This window comes from Phyllobates terribilis, unplaced genomic scaffold (assembly GCF_046119375.1).
Source record: "Phyllobates terribilis strain yellow unplaced genomic scaffold, ASM4611937v1 Scaffold_1__5_contigs__length_1240528914, whole genome shotgun sequence".
Lineage (NCBI taxonomy): Eukaryota > Metazoa > Chordata > Amphibia > Anura > Dendrobatidae > Phyllobates > Phyllobates terribilis.
In genome coordinates, this window is record NW_027362761.1 from 1,041,701,256 (window position 1) to 1,041,723,559 (window position 22,304).

At 52.5% G+C, this 22,304-nt stretch overlaps 1 protein-coding gene across 1 annotated transcript in view; it reads left to right on the plus strand.

Annotated features, from left to right (window-relative positions):
- The window catches only part of DCHS2 (dachsous cadherin-related 2), a 464,316-nt gene that overhangs the window by 310,391 nt on the left and 131,621 nt on the right, over positions 1–22,304 (plus strand). Inside the window, exon 4 of the mRNA XM_073645211.1 lies at positions 1,452–1,688. Coding sequence (XP_073501312.1) covers positions 1,452–1,688 — 237 coding nt within the window. The remainder of the gene's footprint in view (positions 1–1,451; positions 1,689–22,304) is intronic.

A 22,304-nucleotide genomic window follows, 5' to 3' on the forward strand; every position in this document is an offset into this window, starting at 1 on the left:
GTGTTAATGCCTATGGCATGGGCAGCTTACACATCTTGCAGGGCACTACGAATGCTGAACAATTTTATAAAGGTTTTAGAACAACACATGCTCCCATCCAGACAACATCAATTTCATGCATATTTTTATCAAGACAATGCTAAACCACATACTGCATCCATCACAACAGCATAGCTTCACAGAGAGAGGGTTTGGTAGATGAACTGGCCACCGGCAGTTCAGACCTTTCACCAATAGAAAACATTTGATGTATTATAAAGCGAAAAAACCGGCAGAGGCCCAGAACTACTGAGGCACTAAAATCCTACATCAGACAGGAATCAATTCTTCTCCTCACTTCGCAGACGTTTACTAACTATTGTAAAACGAAGAGGCGATGACACGAATACACAATGGTGGACATGGACATGGTCCTGTCCTAACGTCTTGAGATGTGTGGCTGCTCTCAATTTCTAAATAAGTTAATTTTTACAAATTCAATGGAAAAATGTTTGACTTTTACCTTCTGATTAGTGTGTTATGCTCTAATGGGAAGAAAGTATGGTTATAAAATTTCCAAATAATTGCATTTTTGTCTCTTTTCCATTTTACACAACATCCCAACTTTTTTTTTAATTGGGGTTGTACAGAGATTATACATAATTAGCAAACAAAAGAGGGAGAAAGGGAGGAATCTGCCTAAAATGAAAGAGAATAGGAAAAAACAAAAGCCAAACTCTACTATAGTGAAAGTTTGGTGGCAGGAACCTCCACCAGGAACATGACACAGTTTACCGAAGTTTTCAGTTGAGTGAAATGACTAAAAGGTGACAGAAATTAGTAGCAGAAAAAGATGGCCTGAGGCATTAACAGCTAAATAGTGAAATTTGTAAAAAAAAGGAAGCCTGGAACATAATATATTTCATGTATCATTAGTGGGTTAAGCTGCTGATTTCCTTCATGCTTTATACTGCAGCTCTGTGTTTTTAGATTGGCTAATGTGTATACGCACAAGCCCGTCATCAGTCAGTTCATGTCAAGATGATTTACTGTACAGGAAAGATGTAATTATTACAAAATGACCTTAACAAACTGAACTACCTATGAGAAAATTAACACTATAATGTGCTTAAGGAAGGATGGTGGAGGTCCCCCTTTCTGGATTATTAGCAGTGGTGTTACTTGAAGCTCATGGGCCCCAATGCAAAAGCTCCATCAGGGCCCCCAATGATTGCAAATTTTCAATAGTAATGGTCTTTTCATATCGACCAAAGTGACATTTTGGGCCCCCTAAACTCCAGGGCCCGGGTGCAATTGCAACCTCTGCACCTATTATAGTTACACCCCTGATATTAGCAATACAGATCTATACAGTACACATTGTGATTTAATTTCCAACATGCAGTATCATTTGTAAGGACATTTCTGTGTAATATTGAATGCAACTGAATGTTATTTTGTATTTTTTTTAGGAGTTATCTATTTGATTGCTGCGCTCAATCATCTGGAAGATTTACAAGCGACCTTTTCTGTATGTGCACGGGATAAAGGCGGTCTAACCTCTGCAGTGAATGCATCCATAACTGTTAACATACAAAAAACTACAGTCGCACCACCAATCTTTGAAAAATCCCGCTATACATTTGTCATATCAGAGGATGTTCCAAACGGCAGCGCTGTTGGTACTGTCAAGGCGAGAGAACCTCTAAGTAAGTACTGATACCTCATCTGTTCCGGAGCGTGGGGATTGTATAATTCTATTGTTATACTATGGTTATGGTTGTATTATCTCAGAATAAGTCTACAAGTACAGATAGTGCGGGTAAACTGGAACTTTCTCTCTTTGTAGTTATGCTTATTTTATAATGGTGGGAATCCTGTGTGCACAAGTCTTATTTCTGACCTGTTTTGGCAAATGCAGACATGTTTGATATCCGTGGATATTATCCATACCTCAAATTCCAATTTAGTTAAACACTACTTGTCAACAACTGTGCTTTTTATAAATCACGGATCTTTACTGCGAAAATCGTTCTCATGGTGGAAAGCCGTAAATAGGCAGCTGTGTGCTTATTGTGACGTGATTTGCAAAAACATTACTATTAGGACTCTGACCTTGCTTGGTTTAATTGGAATGAATATTCAGCTTTTCTTTCCAAATACGCAGATTGTTATATAAATTGTGAGCCATCACCAAAAGAAACTGTCCAGTTGTGGATTGTATTAACTGCAGGTGCTCATCACAAATCATTCTCAGGTGCATAGAAAGAGAAAATACAGCAAAGGATTGATCTATAGAATTACACAGAAAAAATATAGATAGAAAATAGAATGCAAAAATATATCGACAGATCAATAGCACACAGCGATATAGATGGACAGACATAGAGATGGACAGATAGGATAGAGAGATAGATAGATAGATAATATATAGACAGATAGATAGATAGATAGATAGATAGATGATAGATAATATATAGACAGATAGATAGATAGATAGATAGATAGATAGATAGATAGATAGATAGATCATTTTCTAAGCACATAAATATTGATAATATTTTGGGTTAACTGTTGATTGTATACTTTATCACAAGAATTATAGTATTTAGACATTAACTACAAGGTTGTGACGTCTCCTGCAGATGTTTCAAATTTCCGCTGTTTTCCACAGTAACTATATGGATAATTTATTTGACAAGTCTGGTACAATATACAGTTCCATGGTTCTTAATCAGAAACATGAGAAGCTTTAGCAGAAGTATTTATCTTAGTAGTGGATAGTGAGACCATATTAACTTGGTTGATAAACCCACTGTTATCACAGTCTGTGCCCATCCGTCACGTACCAATGTAAGGAACTTAGAAGTAAAATGTATCCTATTACTGAAGCTCATGAACACTACTGACAGAGACTAAATTACAACTACTGACTTTCCCTTGCTCCTGGTTGATGTGTTTTTAACAGTTATATAGAAAATTGATTATTATAACTTCTAGATCAAGTCTAGTGTATTCTATTATTCCACTCCAATTTGTTGTAATAATTTTCCATGGAAATTTGAGTGGGTTCTATTTGACCAAATGAAAAAAGAGAATGTAAGGCTGGGTGCCCACGTAGCGTTTTTCAAGCGTTTATGCTGCGGAATTTCCGCAGCGTAAACGCTTGTTAAACGCTAGGTAATCCGCACCCCATGGTCCCCAAGGGGATTCCGCATGTTCTATGCACATGCTGCGGATTTTTCCCCAGCGTTTATGCTGCGTACAAAAATCCGCAGCATGTCATTTAATTTTGCGGTAGCGCAGCGGAACTCCTACCATTGACTTGCATTGAAACGCATAGAAACCGCGACTGTACATTTCTACAAGCGGCTTCTATGCGTCTCTATGTGCGGATGGTACCCAGTTCTGGAGGAGAGGAGACTCTCATCCAGACCTGGGTACCATTGTACCTGTAAAAAAAGAATAAAATAACAAATAAAGTTATATTCACCTGTCCGGCGGCTTCTCTCTGAATGCCGGTGACGCGCCCCTGGGCCTGTGTCGCGCTGCCTTGCGCACGCGGGAGCTTACCCGGAGCCGGATCTCTTGAGGGTTGTAGTCTCGTGGCGGTGATCCGGTCCGTGCCCAGGGAGTCAGACTAAGTGGCGCTGTATCAGCGGTAGATGATGGACGACTACGCCACCCGTTGAATGCAGCTATGGAGCTGCCGCTGCAGGGCAGACCGCTGAGGCCGGTGGAAGGATGGTGCAGCGTGGATGGTATAACCCCCAACGGGAGGGGTATGGCCTCAGGGCAGCCGACGTGGATGATGGGGGTAGCAGGAACCACTCAGAGACGATGCGGTGTAGTTCAGGGTCTTTACTGGTGACAAAGATAGACCCTCCCGGAGTACTGGCTAGCGGTTGGGGCCTGGTCAGTCCTTGAGCAGATGGGATCTCCCCTGGCCAGGCGGAGTTGTAGGCCTCCCAAACTAACGATACTCTTCTGGCTACCTTGCTAGAAGCGAGTATAAGTAGCCCACGTCCCTGAGTGTACCGTGTGGTGCTCCCCCGTATGGCCGGTGACTCGGGGCCTTCTAGTAGCTTCCGCTCCACGACGGCGGTGCTGGTCCCATGCGTGTGACCGTGCCTTCGGGTTTCTTGGCCAGAGGACCTGAAATCCCCTGCCTGACGGATTCTGCTGCTGGGTAGGAGTTAGTCCCCACAGCCTCGGACTCCGGGTCCGGTAAGAAATCTTCTCAGTCAGGGCGAGCTCTGCAGCTGCCAGCCCCTGACTCTTTGTAACACTGCTCCCACAGAGCTCCTGTTGTTTCTTCCTATGCTGCTTCTCTTCTCTACTTCTGGCATGGCCCAGGAGCTGGGCCCAGCCGGAGCCACAGCTCCCTGTCAGCCCTCCTGGCTCAACTCTCCCTCTGAACTCTCTAACCCTGCCTCAGCCCCAGGTTTATATGACGCGCCCCCTGGGCCATGTTGTTAGGGATACCCGGAGCCGGATCAGATGGGGGTTGTAGTCTCCGAGTGGCTGTGACCCGGTCCGTGCCCAGGGTGTCAAACTCAGTGTGCGGCAGTCCTTGCAGATGTTCTTAGTGTCGACTACGCCACCCGTTGATTTGCGGTCAAAAGGCCGCCGCTGCAGGATGGTCCGCTGAGGCTGGTGGTGTGTGTGCAGCTGTGGTAGTATAACCCCCAACGGGAGGGGTATAGCCTCAGGGGGTCAGACGTGGAGGATGGTGGTTGTGAAGGTGCAGCAAGGAGACTCAGAGTCAGGAGGTGCAGTTCAGGGTTTTTACTTACTGATGTTCTTTTGGTCACTCTGGCCTTGAGTGCCCACCCGAGCCGTGCTGCGTCCACCAGGTCCTGGACTCGGCCAACCCCCAGGCAATTCTGGAGCGTGGTCCTGAGCTCCTTTCTGACTTTCCCTTTCTACTGGCCGTTCCCACCAGGGATCCACTTATGTCCGGCTCCCTCGGGTCTCTTGTTGGTCAAGCCTCCTCTGGGCTCCCTGACCCTATGCTTGGTGTGCCTTTCTAGTGGATTTGGTGAGGGTCGTGGCAGATCCTGCCCACGACCTCCGGTTCCTGGCTAAGGTTTGCTTTGGCCTCCGCCAGCTTGGGATCCGGTACCCTCTTGCCGACCCTTCACCCTTTGTCCTTATTCTGGGATCTTGGGGTTCTTTCTTCTTTCCTCTCTGGGTCCTTCTCACTCCTCTCTCTCTCTCTCAGCAGGCTCTGTTCTGGAGCTGGGCCCAGCCGGAGCCACAGCTCCCTGTCAGCCCTCCTGGCTGAACTCCTCTGCTCTGCTCCTCAGGTTAAACTCTCACTGACTGACCCTGTTCTTAGATGGTGCCCACCTTATATACTCCCTCTATGTGTGAGCCCAGGTGACTAGCACCCAATGAGCTCCTAGCTTTACCCAGAGTACTCCCCCTATCTGCCCCTACACTACTGGGATGTTCCACCCCCCTCCCACTCCAGCCAGGGACAGACGCTGTCGTACCTGCACATATACTGGTGGGAGTACCGTAGTTCTGTCCCCCGGAAATGGGATGTATGTAGTGCATGCAGCCTACTGAGCTCAGTTCCACACTCCATCCTTACCCGGGAGTGGAATACCACACCTCTGGCTTGAGGTGTAATACCCCTGTAGCAGCCGAGTCCTCAGGGTGCTACATTCCCCCCTGGTAAATCACAGCACGTCCTCGGGCTGTAAAAGAATAAAAACATCACAAACATACAAATTTTTTTTTTTTTTAAAACATCATAAACATATAAAACATTATATATACTATCAGCATAAAACTTTTTCATATAAAACATTCTTGTTTCTCCGGCCACGGTGCAACTTGTGACCGGGTAAAGTGCAACAGTCTCTTGTAGTAATAACATCAGTTTCCTATAAAACCGGTAGGGGGCACTTTAAGAAGCGCAACTATATACAAGGGAAGGTATGGCCGCTCTCAGTCCTCGGCCAGAGGGGAAAAGGGATGGCTGTTCACAGTCCTCAGCCTGTTAAGGGATATGGGACACACTAGAACAGTTCACTGGTCCCAACGGGGACTACACTTTTGTAGCAACAGTCTCTGTACCCACACGGGTAATTATTTACATGTTCTATTTACAGTTCATCAGTGGCGGTGTGCTCTTGGCTGAGGGTAATCTTTAGACCCGTCCGGGTCCTCTTGATCCTCCTCACCCCGTAGCTCCTTCTCAGTAAGTCTATGCACGTGCAGGGCATACGGACCCTTGGCGCACTGATGCCGGGTGAAGGTGACCTCATCACCCAGGTATAGGTCACGACCTCTGTGTCCCTCCGGCAGATGACTTTCAACGTCTCTGCGGGTGACAAAGACGTCACCGGGGGTCTTGTGGTCCCGGATGAAACCCCACCCGTGCTCCAACTGGAATTTTATTACAGTCCCGGTGGCACGGGGACCGTGGGCTGCACGGGGGTTCCTCCTGGTCCGGCTCTTCTGCTCTGCGCTCTGCATCTGCAGCCGCTGCTCACGGACCCGCCTCTCTCTCCGTTCCCGGTCGAAGACCTCTAACTGCTGCCGGCAGCACTCCGCACGCTCAGCTGCGGCCGCCCGAGTTTCTTGGGTGAACCCCATGAGATCTCCTCCAGTGGGGTCCCACTCAAACTGTGTCTCCTCCAACGAGAGCGGGGTCCTCTTGACGGGCTTCGGAGCCGGAATCAGGGGCTCGCACAGGGGCCTTTCCTTTTGGAGCTCAAGTTGGTAATACTCCGGTGGCCATATAAAGGGCTGCCCATCCGGGCATGTGTGCTGGGCAAATAGATCTTCACCCAGGTGTGGCGCTGTGGACGTTGAGGGCGCTGTTTTGGTGGCGGCGCCCGGGTTCACCAGGCCTTGCGACCAGGCCTGGGGCACCCTGAATGTAAAGGGCACCGTGAAGACGGCGGCGCCCGGGGTTACTTGGCCCAGTGACCAGGCCGGTGGCTCAGTGGAGGTAGAGGGCGCTGTTGGCACTGCGGCGCCCGGGGGCACTCGGCCTTGCGACCAGGCCGGTGGCGTCTCCTGCTTGGCCGCGCTCTGGATCGAGGCGCGTGACGTCACAGGGGGCGTGGTCGCGGCTCCGGCCGCTTGAGGCCTAGCTTGGAGCGATGACGCAGCGGCTACGGGAACGGTGAGTGGGGCTTCGGGCTCTGCGACGGGGAGCTGGGGCAGGTTTACGGCTTCTGGGCACGGGATATTGTCGTCCCCATTACCTGCCTTCATCTCTTCGGCTCCCTCCGCGGCGTCGTCTCCGGCCGTCGTCCCTCCTTCGCCGTCCTCAGAGGTGGACTTGCTCCTCGCTGCGGGTGACATGCTTCGCTGGCAGGCTCCAGCCTGCAGGGCCATCTCTCGGGTCCACTCCGCCAGCGTTTCCTGCTGCACCCGGGCCATCCTTCGTGCGAGGCCCTCCAGCGCGGTCTGTGCACGCTCCCGGTCTCGGGGGAGCTGTGCCAGGATCTCCAGCAGGCCTTCTGGAGTGGCGGCCTGCAACAGGCTCCTGACCACAGGGTCGGTGCTGCCTGACTCTCCCTCCATCTCCGGGTGTGTTCTCTCTGGACTCCTCTCCAGACTCCTCATCTCCGGGTGCGCTCTCTCCAGACTCCTCCAGGCTGCACCCATCTTCGCTCTTTTGTTCCGTCTCCGCCCACATTGGGGGTGGTCCTGGGGCAACTTTGTGATTGCCAGTTCCAGGGGCAGTTCCTTCACGCTGATGGACATATCAATCATCACAGTCTCTGCTGGTGGGGGCGGTTTCCACTTTTGGCGCCATTTCCGATCCTGGCCCACGATGGGAGGTGGCCTCTTGCCATCCTCTGGCACGCCCATAATGGCGTCCGCTCTGCCAAGGAGGGAAATCTTCTGAAATGGCGGGAATCTTCTCCCAGTGGCGGGAAACTCTGTGGATGGCGGGAAAAGACTGCAGATGACGGGCAAATGGCGGGAACTGATCCGAGATGGCGTCCGATGGCGGGGACCCTCTGGAATTGGCGGGAGACTTCTTTTTGAGGTAAATGTGAACTTTTCTTCAGGCACGCAGTACCCGATGGTTGCGGGCACGTTATCCTGCCGACTACGCCAAAATTGACGCGCCCCCTGGGCCATGTTGTTAGGGATACCCGGAGCCGGATCAGATGGGGGTTGTAGTCTCCGAGTGGCTGTGACCCGGTCCGTGCCCACGGTGTCAAACTCAGTGTGCGGCAGTCCTTGCAGATGTTCTTAGTGTCGACTACGCCACCCGTTGATTTGCGGTCAAAAGGCCACCGCTGCAGGATGGTCCGCTGAGGCTGGTGGTGTGTGTGCAGCTGTGGTAGTATAACCCCCAACGGGAGGGGTATAGCCTCAGGGGGTCAGACGTGGAGGATGGTGGTTGTGAAGGTGCAGCAAGGAGACTCAGAGTCAGGAGGTGCAGTTCAGGGTTTTTACTTACTGATGTTCTTTTGGTCACTCTGGCCTTGAGTGCCCACCCGAGCCGTGCTGCGTCCACCAGGTCCTGGACTCGGCCAACCCCCAGGCAATTCTGGAGCGTGGTCCTGAGCTCCTTTCTGACTTTCCCTTTCTACTGGCCGTTCCCACCAGGGATCCACTTATGTCCGGCTCCCTCGGGTCTCTTGTTGGTCAAGCCTCCTCTGGGCTCCCTGACCCTATGCTTGGTGTGCCTTTCTAGTGGATTTGGTGAGGGTCGTGGCAGATCCTGCCCACGACCTCCGGTTCCTGGCTAAGGTTTGCTTTGGCCTCCGCCAGCTTGGGATCCGGTACCCTCTTGCCGACCCTTCACCCTTTGTCCTTATTCTGGGATCTTGGGGTTCTTTCTTCTTTCCTCTCTGGGTCCTTCTCACTCCTCTCTCTCTCTCTCAGCAGGCTCTGTTCTGGAGCTGGGCCCAGCCGGAGCCACAGCTCCCTGTCAGCCCTCCTGGCTGAACTCCTCTGCTCTGCTCCTCAGGTTAAACTCTCACTGACTGACCCTGTTCTTAGATGGTGCCCACCTTATATACTCCCTCTATGTGTGAGCCCAGGTGACTAGCACCCAATGAGCTCCTAGCTTTACCCAGAGTACTCCCCCTATCTGCCCCTACACTACTGGGATGTTTCACCCCCCTCCCACTCCAGCCAGGGACAGACGCTGTCGTACCTGCACATATACTGGTGGGAGTACCGTAGTTCTGTCCCCCGGAAATGGGATGTATGTAGTGCATGCAGCCTACTGAGCTCAGTTCCACACTCCATCCTTACCCGGGAGTGGAATACCACACCTCTGGCTTGAGGTGTAATACCCCTGTAGCAGCCGAGTCCTCAGGGTGCTACATTCCCCCCTGGTAAATCACAGCACGTCCTCGGGCTGTAAAAGAATAAAAACATCACAAACATACAAATTTTTTTTTTTTTTAAAACATCATAAACATATAAAACATTATATATACTATCAGCATAAAACTTTTTCATATAAAACATTCTTGTTTCTCCGGCCACGGTGCAACTTGTGACCGGGTAAAGTGCAACAGTCTCTTGTAGTAATAACATCAGTTTCCTATAAAACCGGTAGGGGGCACTTTAAGAAGCGCAACTATATACAAGGGAAGGTATGGCCGCTCTCAGTCCTCGGCCAGAGGGGAAAAGGGATAGCTGTTCACAGTCCTCAGCCTGTTAAGGGATATGGGACACACTAGAACAGTTCACTGGTCCCAACGGGGACTACACTTTTGTAGCAACAGTCTCTGTACCCACACGGGTAATTATTTACATGTTCTATTTACAGTTCATCAGTGGCGGTGTGCTCTTGGCTGAGGGTAATCTTTAGACCCGTCTGGGTCCTCTTGATCCTCCTCACCCCGTAGCTCCTTCTCAGTAAGTCTATGCACGTGCAGGGCATACGGACCCTTGGCGCACTGATGCCGGGTGAAGGTGACCTCATCACCCAGGTATAGGTCACGACCTCTGTGTCCCTCCGGCAGATGACTTTCAACGTCTCTGCGGGTGACAAAGACGTCGCCGGGGGTCTTGTGGTCCCGGATGAAACCCCACCCGTGCTCCAACTGGAATTTTATTACAGTCCCGGTGGCACGGGGACCGTGGGCTGCACGGGGGTTCCTCCTGGTCCGGCTCTTCTGCTCTGCGCTCTGCATCTGCAGCCGCTGCTCACGGACCCGCCTCTCTCTCCGTTCCCGGTCGAAGACCTCTAACTGCTGCCGGCAGCACTCCGCACGCTCAGCTGCGGCCGCCCGAGTTTCTTGGGTGAACCCCATGAGATCTCCTCCAGTGGGGTCCCACTCAAACTGTGTCTCCTCCAACGAGAGCGGGGTCCTCTTGACGGGCTTCGGAGCTGGAATCAGGGGCTCGCACAGGGGCCTTTCCTTTTGGATCTCAAGTTGGTAATACTCCGGTGGCCATATAAAGGGCTGCCCATCCGGGCATGTGTGCTGGGCAAATAGATCTTCACCCAGGTGTGGCGCTGTGGACGTTGAGGGCGCTGTTTTGGTGGCGGCGCCCGGGTTCACCAGGCCTTGCGACCAGGCCTGGGGCACCCTGAATGTAAAGGGCACCGTGAAGACGGCGGCGCCCGGGGTTACTTGGCCCAGTGACCAGGCCGGTGGCTCAGTGGAGGTAGAGGGCGCTGTTGGCACTGCGGCGCCCGGGGGCACTCGGCCTTGCGACCAGGCCGGTGGCGTCTCCTGCTTGGCCGCGCTCTGGATCGAGGCGCGTGACGTCACAGGGGGCGTGGTCGCGGCTCCGGCCGCTTGAGGCCTAGCTTGGAGCGATGACGCAGCGGCTACGGGAACGGTGAGTGGGGCTTCGGGCTCTGCGACGGGGAGCTGGGGCAGGTTTACGGCTTCTGGGCACGGGATATTGTCGTCCCCATTACCTGCCTTCATCTCTTCGGCTCCCTCCGCGGCGTCGTCTCCGGCCGTCGTCCCTCCTTCGCCGTCCTCAGAGGTGGACTTGCTCCTCGCTGCGGGTGACATGCTTCGCTGGCAGGCTCCAGCCTGCAGGGCCATCTCTCGGGTCCACTCCGCCAGCGTTTCCTGCTGCACCCGGGCCATCCTTCGTGCGAGGCCCTCCAGCGCGGTCTGTGCACGCTCCCGGTCTCGGGGGAGCTGTGCCAGGATCTCCAGCAGGCCTTCTGGAGTGGCGGCCTGCAACAGGCTCCTGACCACAGGGTCGGTGCTGCCTGACTCTCCCTCCATCTCCGGGTGTGTTCTCTCTGGACTCCTCTCCAGACTCCTCATCTCCGGGTGCGCTCTCTCCAGACTCCTCCAGGCTGCACCCATCTTCGCTCTTTTGTTCCGTCTCCGCCCACATTGGGGGTGGTCCTGGGGCAACTTTGTGATTGCCAGTTCCAGGGGCAGTTCCTTCACGCTGATGGACATATCAATCATCACAGTCTCTGCTGGTGGGGGCGGTTTCCACTTTTGGCGCCATTTCCGATCCTGGCCCACGATGGGAGGTGGCCTCTTGCCATCCTCTGGCACGCCCATAATGGCGTCCGCTCTGCCAAGGCGGGAAATCTTCTGAAATGGCGGGAATCTTCTCCCAGTGGCGGGAAACTCTGTGGATGGCGGGAAAAGACTGCAGATGACGGGCAAATGGCGGGAACTGATCCGAGATGGCGTCCGATGGCGGGGACCCTCTGGAATTGGCGGGAGACTTCTTTTTGAGGTAAATGTGAACTTTTCTTCAGGCACGCAGTACCCGATGGTTGCGGGCACGTTATCCTGCCGACTACGCCAAAATTGACGCGCCCCCTGGGCCATGTTGTTAGGGATACCCGGAGCCGGATCAGATGGGGGTTGTAGTCTCCGAGTGGCTGTGACCCGGTCCGTGCCCACGGTGTCAAACTCAGTGTGCGGCAGTCCTTGCAGATGTTCTTAGTGTCGACTACGCCACCCGTTGATTTGCAGTCAAAAGGCCGCCGCTGCAGGATGGTCCGCTGAGGCTGGTGGTGTGTGTGCAGCTGTGGTAGTATAACCCCCAACGGGAGGGGTATAGCCTCAGGGGGTCAGACGTGGAGGATGGTGGTTGTGAAGGTGCAGCAAGGAGACTCAGAGTCAGGAGGTGCAGTTCAGGGTTTTTACTTACTGATGTTCTTTTGGTCACTCTGGCCTTGAGTGCCCACCCGAGCCGTGCTGCGTCCACCAGGTCCTGGACTCGGCCAACCCCCAGGCAATTCTGGAGCGTGGTCCTGAGCTCCTTTCTGACTTTCCCTTTCTACTGGCCGTTCCCACCAGGGATCCACTTATGTCCGGCTCCCTCGGGTCTCTTGTTGGTCAAGCCTCCTCTGGGCTCCCTGACCCTATGCTTGGTGTGCCTTTCTAGTGGATTTGGTGAGGGTCGTGGCAGATCCTGCCCACGACCTCCGGTTCCTGGCTAAGGTTTGCTTTGGCCTCCGCCAGCTTGGGATCCGGTACCCTCTTGCCGACCCTTCACCCTTTGTCCTTATTCTGGGATCTTGGGGTTCTTTCTTCTTTCCTCTCTGGGTCCTTCTCACTCCTCTCTCTCTCTCTCAGCAGGCTCTGTTCTGGAGCTGGGCCCAGCCGGAGCCACAGCTCCCTGTCAGCCCTCCTGGCTGAACTCCTCTGCTCTGCTCCTCAGGTTAAACTCTCACTGACTGACCCTGTTCTTAGATGGTGCCCACCTTATATACTCCCTCTATGTGTGAGCCCAGGTGACTAGCACCCAATGAGCTCCTAGCTTTACCCAGAGTACTCCCCCTATCTGCCCCTACACTACTGGGATGTTTCACCCCCCTCCCACTCCAGCCAGGGACAGACGCTGTCGTACCTGCACATATACTGGTGGGAGTACCGTAGTTCTGTCCCCCGGAAATGGGATGTATGTAGTGCATGCAGCCTACTGAGCTCAGTTCCACACTCCATCCTTACCCGGGAGTGGAATACCACACCTCTGGCTTGAGGTGTAATACCCCTGTAGCAGCCGAGTCCTCAGGGTGCTACATTCCCCCCTGGTAAATCACAGCACGTCCTCGGGCTGTAAAAGAATAAAAACATCACAAACATACAAATTTTTTTTTTTTTAAAACATCATAAACATATAAAACATTATATATACTATCAGCATAAAACTTTTTCATATAAAACATTCTTGTTTCTCCGGCCACGGTGCAACTTGTGACCGGGTAAAGTGCAACAGTCTCTTGTAGTAATAACATCAGTTTCCTATAAAACCGGTAGGGGGCACTTTAAGAAGCGCAACTATATACAAGGGAAGGTATGGCCGCTCTCAGTCCTCGGCCAGAGGGGAAAAGGGATGGCTGTTCACAGTCCTCAGCCTGTTAAGGGATATGGGACACACTAGAACAGTTCACTGGTCCCAACGGGGACTACACTTTTGTAGCAACAGTCTCTGTACCCACACGGGTAATTATTTACATGTTCTATTTACAGTTCATCAGTGGCGGTGTGCTCTTGGCTGAGGGTAATCTTTAGACCCGTCTGGGTCCTCTTGATCCTCCTCACCCCGTAGCTCCTTCTCAGTAAGTCTATGCACGTGCAGGGCATACGGACCCTTGGCGCACTGATGCCGGGTGAAGGTGACCTCATCACCCAGGTATAGGTCACGACCTCTGTGTCCCTCCGGCAGATGACTTTCAACGTCTCTGCGGGTGACAAAGACGTCGTCGGGGGTCTTGTGGTCCCGGATGAAACCCCACCCGTGCTCCAACTGGAATTTTATTACAGTCCCGGTGGCACGGGGACCGTGGGCTGCACGGGGGTTCCTCCTGGTCCGGCTCTTCTGCTCTGCGCTCTGCATCTGCAGCCGCTGCTCACGGACCCGCCTCTCTCTCCGTTCCCGGTCGAAGACCTCTAACTGCTGCCGGCAGCACTCCGCACGCTCAGCTGCGGCCGCCCGAGTTTCTTGGGTGAACCCCATGAGATCTCCTCCAGTGGGGTCCCACTCAAACTGTGTCTCCTCCAACGAGAGCGGGGTCCTCTTGACGGGCTTCGGAGCCGGAATCAGGGGCTCGCACAGGGGCCTTTCCTTTTGGAGCTCAAGTTGGTAATACTCCGGTGGCCATATAAAGGGCTGCCCATCCGGGCATGTGTGCTGGGCAAATAGATCTTCACCCAGGTGTGGCGCTGTGGACGTTGAGGGCGCTGTTTTGGTGGCGGCGCCCGGGTTCACCAGGCCTTGCGACCAGGCCTGGGGCACCCTGAATGTAAAGGGCACCGTGAAGACGGCGGCGCCCGGGGTTACTTGGCCCAGTGACCAGGCCGGTGGCTCAGTGGAGGTAGAGGGCGCTGTTGGCACTGCGGCGCCCGGGGGCACTCGGCCTTGCGACCAGGCCGGTGGCGTCTCCTGCTTGGCCGCGCTCTGGATCGAGGCGCGTGACGTCACAGGGGGCGTGGTCGCGGCTCCGGCCGCTTGAGGCCTAGCTTGGAGCGATGACGCAGCGGCTACGGGAACGGTGAGTGGGGCTTCGGGCTCTGCGACGGGGAGCTGGGGCAGGTTTACGGCTTCTGGGCACGGGATATTGTCGTCCCCATTACCTGCCTTCATCTCTTCGGCTCCCTCCGCGGCGTCGTCTCCGGCCGTCGTCCCTCCTTCGCCGTCCTCAGAGGTGGACTTGCTCCTCGCTGCGGGTGACATGCTTCGCTGGCAGGCTCCAGCCTGCAGGGCCATCTCTCGGGTCCACTCCGCCAGCGTTTCCTGCTGCACCCGGGCCATCCTTCGTGCGAGGCCCTCCAGCGCGGTCTGTGCACGCTCCCGGTCTCGGGGGAGCTGTGCCAGGATCTCCAGCAGGCCTTCTGGAGTGGCGGCCTGCAACAGGCTCCTGACCACAGGGTCGGTGCTGCCTGACTCTCCCTCCATCTCCGGGTGTGTTCTCTCTGGACTCCTCTGCAGACTCCTCATCTCCGGGTGCGCTCTCTCCAGACTCCTCCAGGCTGCACCCATCTTCGCTCTTTTGTTCCGTCTCCGCCCACATTGGGGGTGGTCCTGGGGCAACTTTGTGATTGCCAGTTCCAGGGGCAGTTCCTTCACGCTGATGGACATATCAATCATCACAGTCTCTGCTGGTGGGGGCGGTTTCCACTTTTGGCGCCATTTCCGATCCTGGCCCACGATGGGAGGTGGCCTCTTGCCATCCTCTGGCACGCCCATAATGGCGTCCGCTCTGCCAAGGCGGGAAATCTTCTGAAATGGCGGGAATCTTCTCCCAGTGGCGGGAAACTCTGTGGATGGCGGGAAAAGACTGCAGATGACGGGCAAATGGCGGGAACTGATCCGAGATGGCGTCCGATGGCGGGGACCCTCTGGAATTGGCGGGAGACTTCTTTTTGAGGTAAATGTGAACTTTTCTTCAGGCACGCAGTACCCGATGGTTGCGGGCACGTTATCCTGCCGACTACGCCAAAATTGACGCGCCCCCTGGGCCATGTTGTTAGGGATACCCGGAGCCGGATCAGATGGGGGTTGTAGTCTCCGAGTGGCTGTGACCCGGTCCGTGCCCACGGTGTCAAACTCAGTGTGCGGCAGTCCTTGCAGATGTTCTTAGTGTCGACTACGCCACCCGTTGATTTGCGGTCAAAAGGCCGCCGCTGCAGGATGGTCCGCTGAGGCTGGTGGTGTGTGTGCAGCTGTGGTAGTATAACCCCCAACGGGAGGGGTATAGCCTCAGGGGGTCAGACGTGGAGGATGGTGGTTGTGAAGGTGCAGCAAGGAGACTCAGAGTCAGGAGGTGCAGTTCAGGGTTTTTACTTACTGATGTTCTTTTGGTCACTCTGGCCTTGAGTGCCCACCCGAGCCGTGCTGCGTCCACCAGGTCCTGGACTCGGCCAACCCCCAGGCAATTCTGGAGCGTGGTCCTGAGCTCCTTTCTGACTTTCCCTTTCTACTGGCCGTTCCCACCAGGGATCCACTTATGTCCGGCTCCCTCGGGTCTCTTGTTGGTCAAGCCTCCTCTGGGCTCCCTGACCCTATGCTTGGTGTGCCTTTCTAGTGGATTTGGTGAGGGTCGTGGCAGATCCTGCCCACGACCTCCGGTTCCTGGCTAAGGTTTGCTTTGGCCTCCGCCAGCTTGGGATCCGGTACCCTCTTGCCGACCCTTCACCCTTTGTCCTTATTCTGGGATCTTGGGGTTCTTTCTTCTTTCCTCTCTGGGTCCTTCTCACTCCTCTCTCTCTCTCTCAGCAGGCTCTGTTCTGGAGCTGGGCCCAGCCGGAGCCACAGCTCCCTGTCAGCCCTCCTGGCTGAACTCCTCTGCTCTGCTCCTCAGGTTAAACTCTCACTGACTGACCCTGTTCTTAGATGGTGCCCACCTTATATACTCCCTCTATGTGTGAGCCCAGGTGACTAGCACCCAATGAGCTCCTAGCTTTACCCAGAGTACTCCCCCTATCTGCCCCTACACTACTGGGATGTTCCACCCCCCTCCCACTCCAGCCAGGGACAGACGCTGTCGTACCTGCACATATACTGGTGGGAGTACCGTAGTTCTGTCCCCCGGAAATGGGATGTATGTAGTGCATGCAGCCTACTGAGCTCAGTTCCACACTCCATCCTTACCCGGGAGTGGAATACCACACCTCTGGCTTGAGGTGTAATACCCCTGTAGCAACCGAGTCCTCAGGGTGCTACATATACAGGGGAAGTTCTTCCCCTCCCAGGACTGGGCAGGAGGTGTGGCATGCACAGGATCCCTGACCAAGAGACCTCCCACCTGCTCTCAGACATAACATTGCCGTTACTGTGGAAACCAGACCCCTGGGGTGCCACATTCCCCCCTAGTGAAATTTAGTACTCCGGGACTAAACATATTTTTAGAAAAACATAACAAGATAATAACAATAATAATACAATAAGAAAAACACATAAAGATGGTTACGGCGTGTCCGCAACCGGGCGCAGTCTTTGAAGAAAAGTAAGGTGTCCATTTCACCAAAACAGGGAAACGTAACCAGGTAGGGGTCTGTCCTGCCCCGAGTCCTTAACAGTCTTTAGTCCATTCCTAGGTTACGCTCCAACCAATTGTACAAGGATTCCCGGTAAATCCACCAAGGACTCCTAAAAATAACTAGAAACACATAATTATTTACAGGATATGGCCGCTCTCAGTCCTCGGCCAGTGGGGATAAGGATTGGCTGCTCACAGTCCTCAGCCTGGTAAGGGATAGGGGATGGCTGCTCACAGTCCTCAGCCTGGTAAGGGATAGGGACACACGGGGAACAATTCACTAATCCCAACGGGGACCATATTTTAATTAGCAGCAGTCCTTGTACCCTAACGGGTAACTATGTACAGCTCTTTATTCACGCTACTTCCCTTCAGTAGCTATGTCCTCTTTGTGCTCCCTCCTGAGGGTAGTCCTCAGACCCGTCCGGGTCCTCTTGGCTTTCCTCGTATTGGTAGTACTGCAGCTCCTCCTCGGTTAGCTGGGTTAGTATCTCTGCGACAGTCCTCCTCCCAGGTGGCCAGGACTTTACCTCCCTTTGGGCTGCCCCGGTTAATTGGGCCACCAGGATGCTCACTTTTTGCTCCTCTGTGAGGGGGTACACCTGGAAGAGGCTATCCAGCTTTTCTCTAAAGTCATGCAGGGTATGTGACTCCCCTGAGTACTGGGGTAGCCAGGCTGCCCCCGGGATATAGGGCATGGTGAAAGGCATGACCGCAACGGCGGTGGCGCTGGCGGGGGTTGAAGCGGTGAAGCTCTCCTCCGTATCCGACATCCTTCTCCCCCCTAGTGGACCGTGGCCTACCTTGCGATGATCCTCTTCCGTAGGCCGCGGCTCCGCAGTGGATCGTCAGGGTTGAGGACCTTCCGTCGCGCTCCTGTGACGTCAGCGTCTGCTGGGCTCCTTCCAGGACCTTACGCGACGTCTGGACGTGAGGCGGGGCTTCAGTTCTCGCGCGCTTTCGGAGTCCACGCCCCTCTTCTTCCCGCGCGGCGTCCTCAAGATGGCGTCCAATGGCGGGAAAACTCCACGTATGGCGGGAAGAAGGCTGAAGATGGCGCCGGATGGCGGGAAAACTCCACCGATGGCGGGAAGGAAGCGGAAGATGGCGCCGGATGGCGGGAATCTTCACCACAGGTAAGTTTGAACAGTCTTTTTCAGGCACGCAGTACCCGGTGGTTGCGGGCACGAAATCCTGCCGACTACGCCAAAAGTTGACGCGCCCCTGGGCCGGTGTCGCGCTGCGTTGCGCACGCGGGAGCTTACCCGGAGCCGGATCTCTTGAGGGTTGTAGTCTTGTGGCGGTGATCCGGTCCGTGCCCAGGGAGTCAGACTAAGTGGTGCTGTATTAGCGGTAGATGTTGGACGACTACGCCACCCGTTGAGTACAGCTAAGGAGCTGCTGCTGCAGGGCAGACCGCTGAGGCCGGTGGTAGGATTGTGCAGCGTGATAGTATAACCCCTAACGGGAGGGGTATGGCCTCAGGGCAACCGACGTGGATGATGGGGGTAGCAGGAACCACTCGGAGACGGTACGGTGTAGTTCAGGGTCTTTACTGGTGACAAAGATAGACCCTCCCGGAGTACTGGCTAGCGATTGGGGCCTGGTCAGTCCTTGAGCAGATGGGATCTCCCCTGGCCAGGCGGAGTTGTAGGCCTCCCAAACTAACGATACTCTTCCGGCTACCTTGCTAGAGGCGGGTATAAGAAGCCCACGTCCCTGAGTGTACCGTGTGGTGCTCACCCGTATGGCCGGTGACTCGGGGCCTTCTAGTAGCTTCCGCTCCACGACGGCGGTGCTGGTCCCACGTGTGTGACCGTGCCTTCGAGTTTCTGGGCCAGAGGACCTGCAATCCCCTGCCGGTCGGTTTCTGCTGCTGGATAGGAGTTAGTCCCCACAGCCTCGGACTCCGGGTCCGATGATAACTTCTCAGTCAGGGCGAGCTCTGCAGCTGCCAGCCCCTGACTCCTTGTAGCACTGCTCCCACAGAGCTCCTGATGTTCTTCTCCTATATCTGCTGCTCTTCTCTACTTCTGGCATGGCCCAGGAGCTGGGCCCAGCCGGAGCCACAGCTCCCTGTCAGCCCTCCTGGCTCAACTCTCCCTCTGAACTCTCTAACCCTGCCTCAGCCCCAGGTTTATACAGGGGAAGTTCTTCCCCTCCCAGGACTGGGCAGGAGGTGTGGCATGCACAGGATCCCTGACCAAGAGACCTCCCACCTGCTCTCAGACATAACATTGCCGTTACTGTGGAAACCAGACCCCTGGGGTGCCACACCGGCATCGCTTGAGGACCTGCGGTGACGTCACAGTCATGTGACCGCAGGCCCTTCACCGCTCTGTCTCGCGATATGCCGGCAGCCGGGAACCAGACAGGAACGAGCGCTGCAGCCACGCCGGGGCCTCGGGGGTGAGTATAGCTTTATTTGTTTTAATTTTTACGGTTCACACTGTATAAATCCATGCTGTTTGCATGGATTTATACAGTGTGACCTAGTTGTCAAGCATTTTCCAAGTGATGCTATCGCCTGGAAAGCGCTTGTCAATCTGCATGCGGAAACGCATGTGAATCCGCATGTGGATCCGCATGTATTCTGCAGGAAAAACGCATGCACAATCTGCATGCGTTTTTTTCTGCCAGGGAGATGCAGAAATGCTGCAGAAATTTTCTGCTTCATTTCTGCATCGTGGGCACATAGCCTAAAACTCAGAATTTGTTGCATAGTTAGTAGAGATGAGTGAATCCATCTGTGGAGGATCAAGTTTGAGTCAAATTTCATGCTCATTAGAACAATTTGAAATTCGATTCACGATTTTAAAATAAAAAATCTTGTCCGTTCTTATTTCTCACACTGCTAAAGCATTAAAGAGTGGGCTAATATCACTTTGCATTGCCACTGGCCTCCCCATAATACCCTGCAGTTACAGTGGCTTGCAAAAGTATTCACCGCCCTTGGCATTTTTTGTGTTTTGCTACCTCACAACCTGGAATTTCACTGGTTTCTTTTGAGGGTTTACGTCAGTTCATTTAAAGAACATGCCTACAACTATGAACATTTGGTTTTCTTTTTATTGTGAAGCAAGCAACAAATACGACAAAATAACTGAAAACTTCAGTGTGCATAACTGTTCACCCCCATAAAGTCAGTACTTTGTAGAGCCTCCTTTTGCATATCTGGCCACTGGCATTTTTGCCTATTCCCAAGGCAAAACTGCTCCAGCTCCTTCAAGTTAGATGGTTTCCTCTGGTGAACAGCAATCTTCAAGTCTGACCACAGATTCTCAATTGGATTAAGCTCTGGGCTTTGACTAGGCCACTACAGATCATTTACACGTTTTGAGTCTCCCACATCTCTTTTGGCAAACTCAAAATGAGCCTTACAATTTTTGTGTGTAAGTAAAGGCTTTTTCCTGCCCACTCTTTCATAAAGGCCACCTCTATGGAGTGTACGGCTTATTGTGGTCATATTGACAGATACTCCAGTCTCTGCTTGGGAGCACTGCAGCTCCTTCAGCTGTGTGCTGCCTCTCTGATTAATGCCCTCGTTGCCCCGGGCTGAGAGTTTTGGTGGGCGGCCCTCTCTTGGCTGGTTTGTTGGGGTACCATATTCTTTCTAATTGATGATAATGGATTTGATGGTACTCTGGAGGATCATCAGAGATTGGGATATTTTTTTTTATAACCCAACCCTGGCTTGTATTTCTCAACAACTTTGTCCCTGACTTGTTTAGAGATCTCCTTGGTCTTCATGGTGTTGTTTGGTCAGTGGTGCTTCTTGCTTAACCCCTTCATGACATGGTACATAATAGTACGCACCACGTCATAACCCCCTGTTCAGCACAGGCTCTGGAGCTGAGCCCGCACTAAACCGGGCACATGACAGCTGATCTATACAGCTGACATGTGCCCGCGACAGCCGTGGGTGGAATTGCGATCCACCCGCGGCTGTTAACTAGTTAAATGTCGCTGTCAATCTCTGACAGCGGCATTTAACTCACGCAAACCAGATGCTCGTCACTTACTTCGCTCATCGGTGACCCTGTCACTAGATCGCGGGCCACTGATGGGTTGGCATGACAACCTGGGGTCTGTCATGGCCAGATTGGTATGAGGGCCGCCCAGTGGTCGGTGTTCATAGCAAGTGAGCAAATCTGCTACACACAGGCGATCTGATCATCACTTGTGTGTAGCAGAGGAGATCTGAAAAGTGCTGCTTCTAGTCTCCCATGGAGACTATTGAAGTAAGCAGAAAGTGTAAAAAAAAAGTTTTTAAAAATATTAAAAAAATAAAAAAATATAAAAGTTTAAATCACCCCCTTTTCACCCCATTAAAAATAAAACAATAAAAAAAACCACACATACACATATTTGGTATCGCCGCAATCAAAATCGCCTGATCTATCAATATGAAAACAGAATTAATCCGATCGATAAAGCGGCATAACGAGAAAAAAATTCTAAATGCCAGCATTACGTTTTTTTGGTCGCCGCAACATTGCAATAAAATGCAATAATGGGCAATCAAAACATCAGATCTACCCCAAAATGGTATCAATAAAAAACGTCAGTTCGGCGCACAAAAAATAAGCCCCCACCCAGCCCCAGATCACGAAAAATGGAACCCCTTTTTTTTTTTTTTTCCCCCGCAAAACAGAACCTATACATGTTTAGTGTCTATGAACTCGTAATGACCTGGAGAATAATAATGGCAGGTCAGTTTTAGCATTCAGTGAACGTGGTAAAAAAAAAACAGCCAAAAAACAACTTTGGAATTGCACTTTTTTTTCAATTTCACTGCACTTGGAATTTTTTTCCCGTTTCCCAGTACACGATATGGTAAAACCAGTAATGTTGTTGAAAACTACAACTCGTCCCACAAAAAATAAGCCCTCACACGCCATATTGATGGAAAAATAAAAAAGTTATGTCTCTGGGTACAAGGGGAGCAAAAAACTAAAACAAAAAAAGGAAAATGCTCTGGTCATGAAGGGGTTAATGGTGTTGCAGCCTCTGTGGCCTTTCAGAAAAGGAGTGTATATACTGACATGCCATGTGACACTTAGATTGCTTCATAGCAAAAGGGGTGAATATATATACAGTATATATATATATTATATATATATATATATATATACATATATATATATATATATATATATAATGCACATGCCAATTTTTAGCTATTTGATCCCAGAAATTTAATTTATGCCTATATTTTTTTTTACTTCACCAATTTAGACTATTTATTGATGCATCATACACAAATTGGATTACAAAAATCTTTACACACAGGTTGTAATGTAAGAAAATAGGTAAAAAGCCAAGGGGGTGAATAGTTTTGCAAGCCCCTGTATGACTTCTTACGGATTGTCATACCTTGTAAAGTGATTGTCAGTACCTGTGGTTC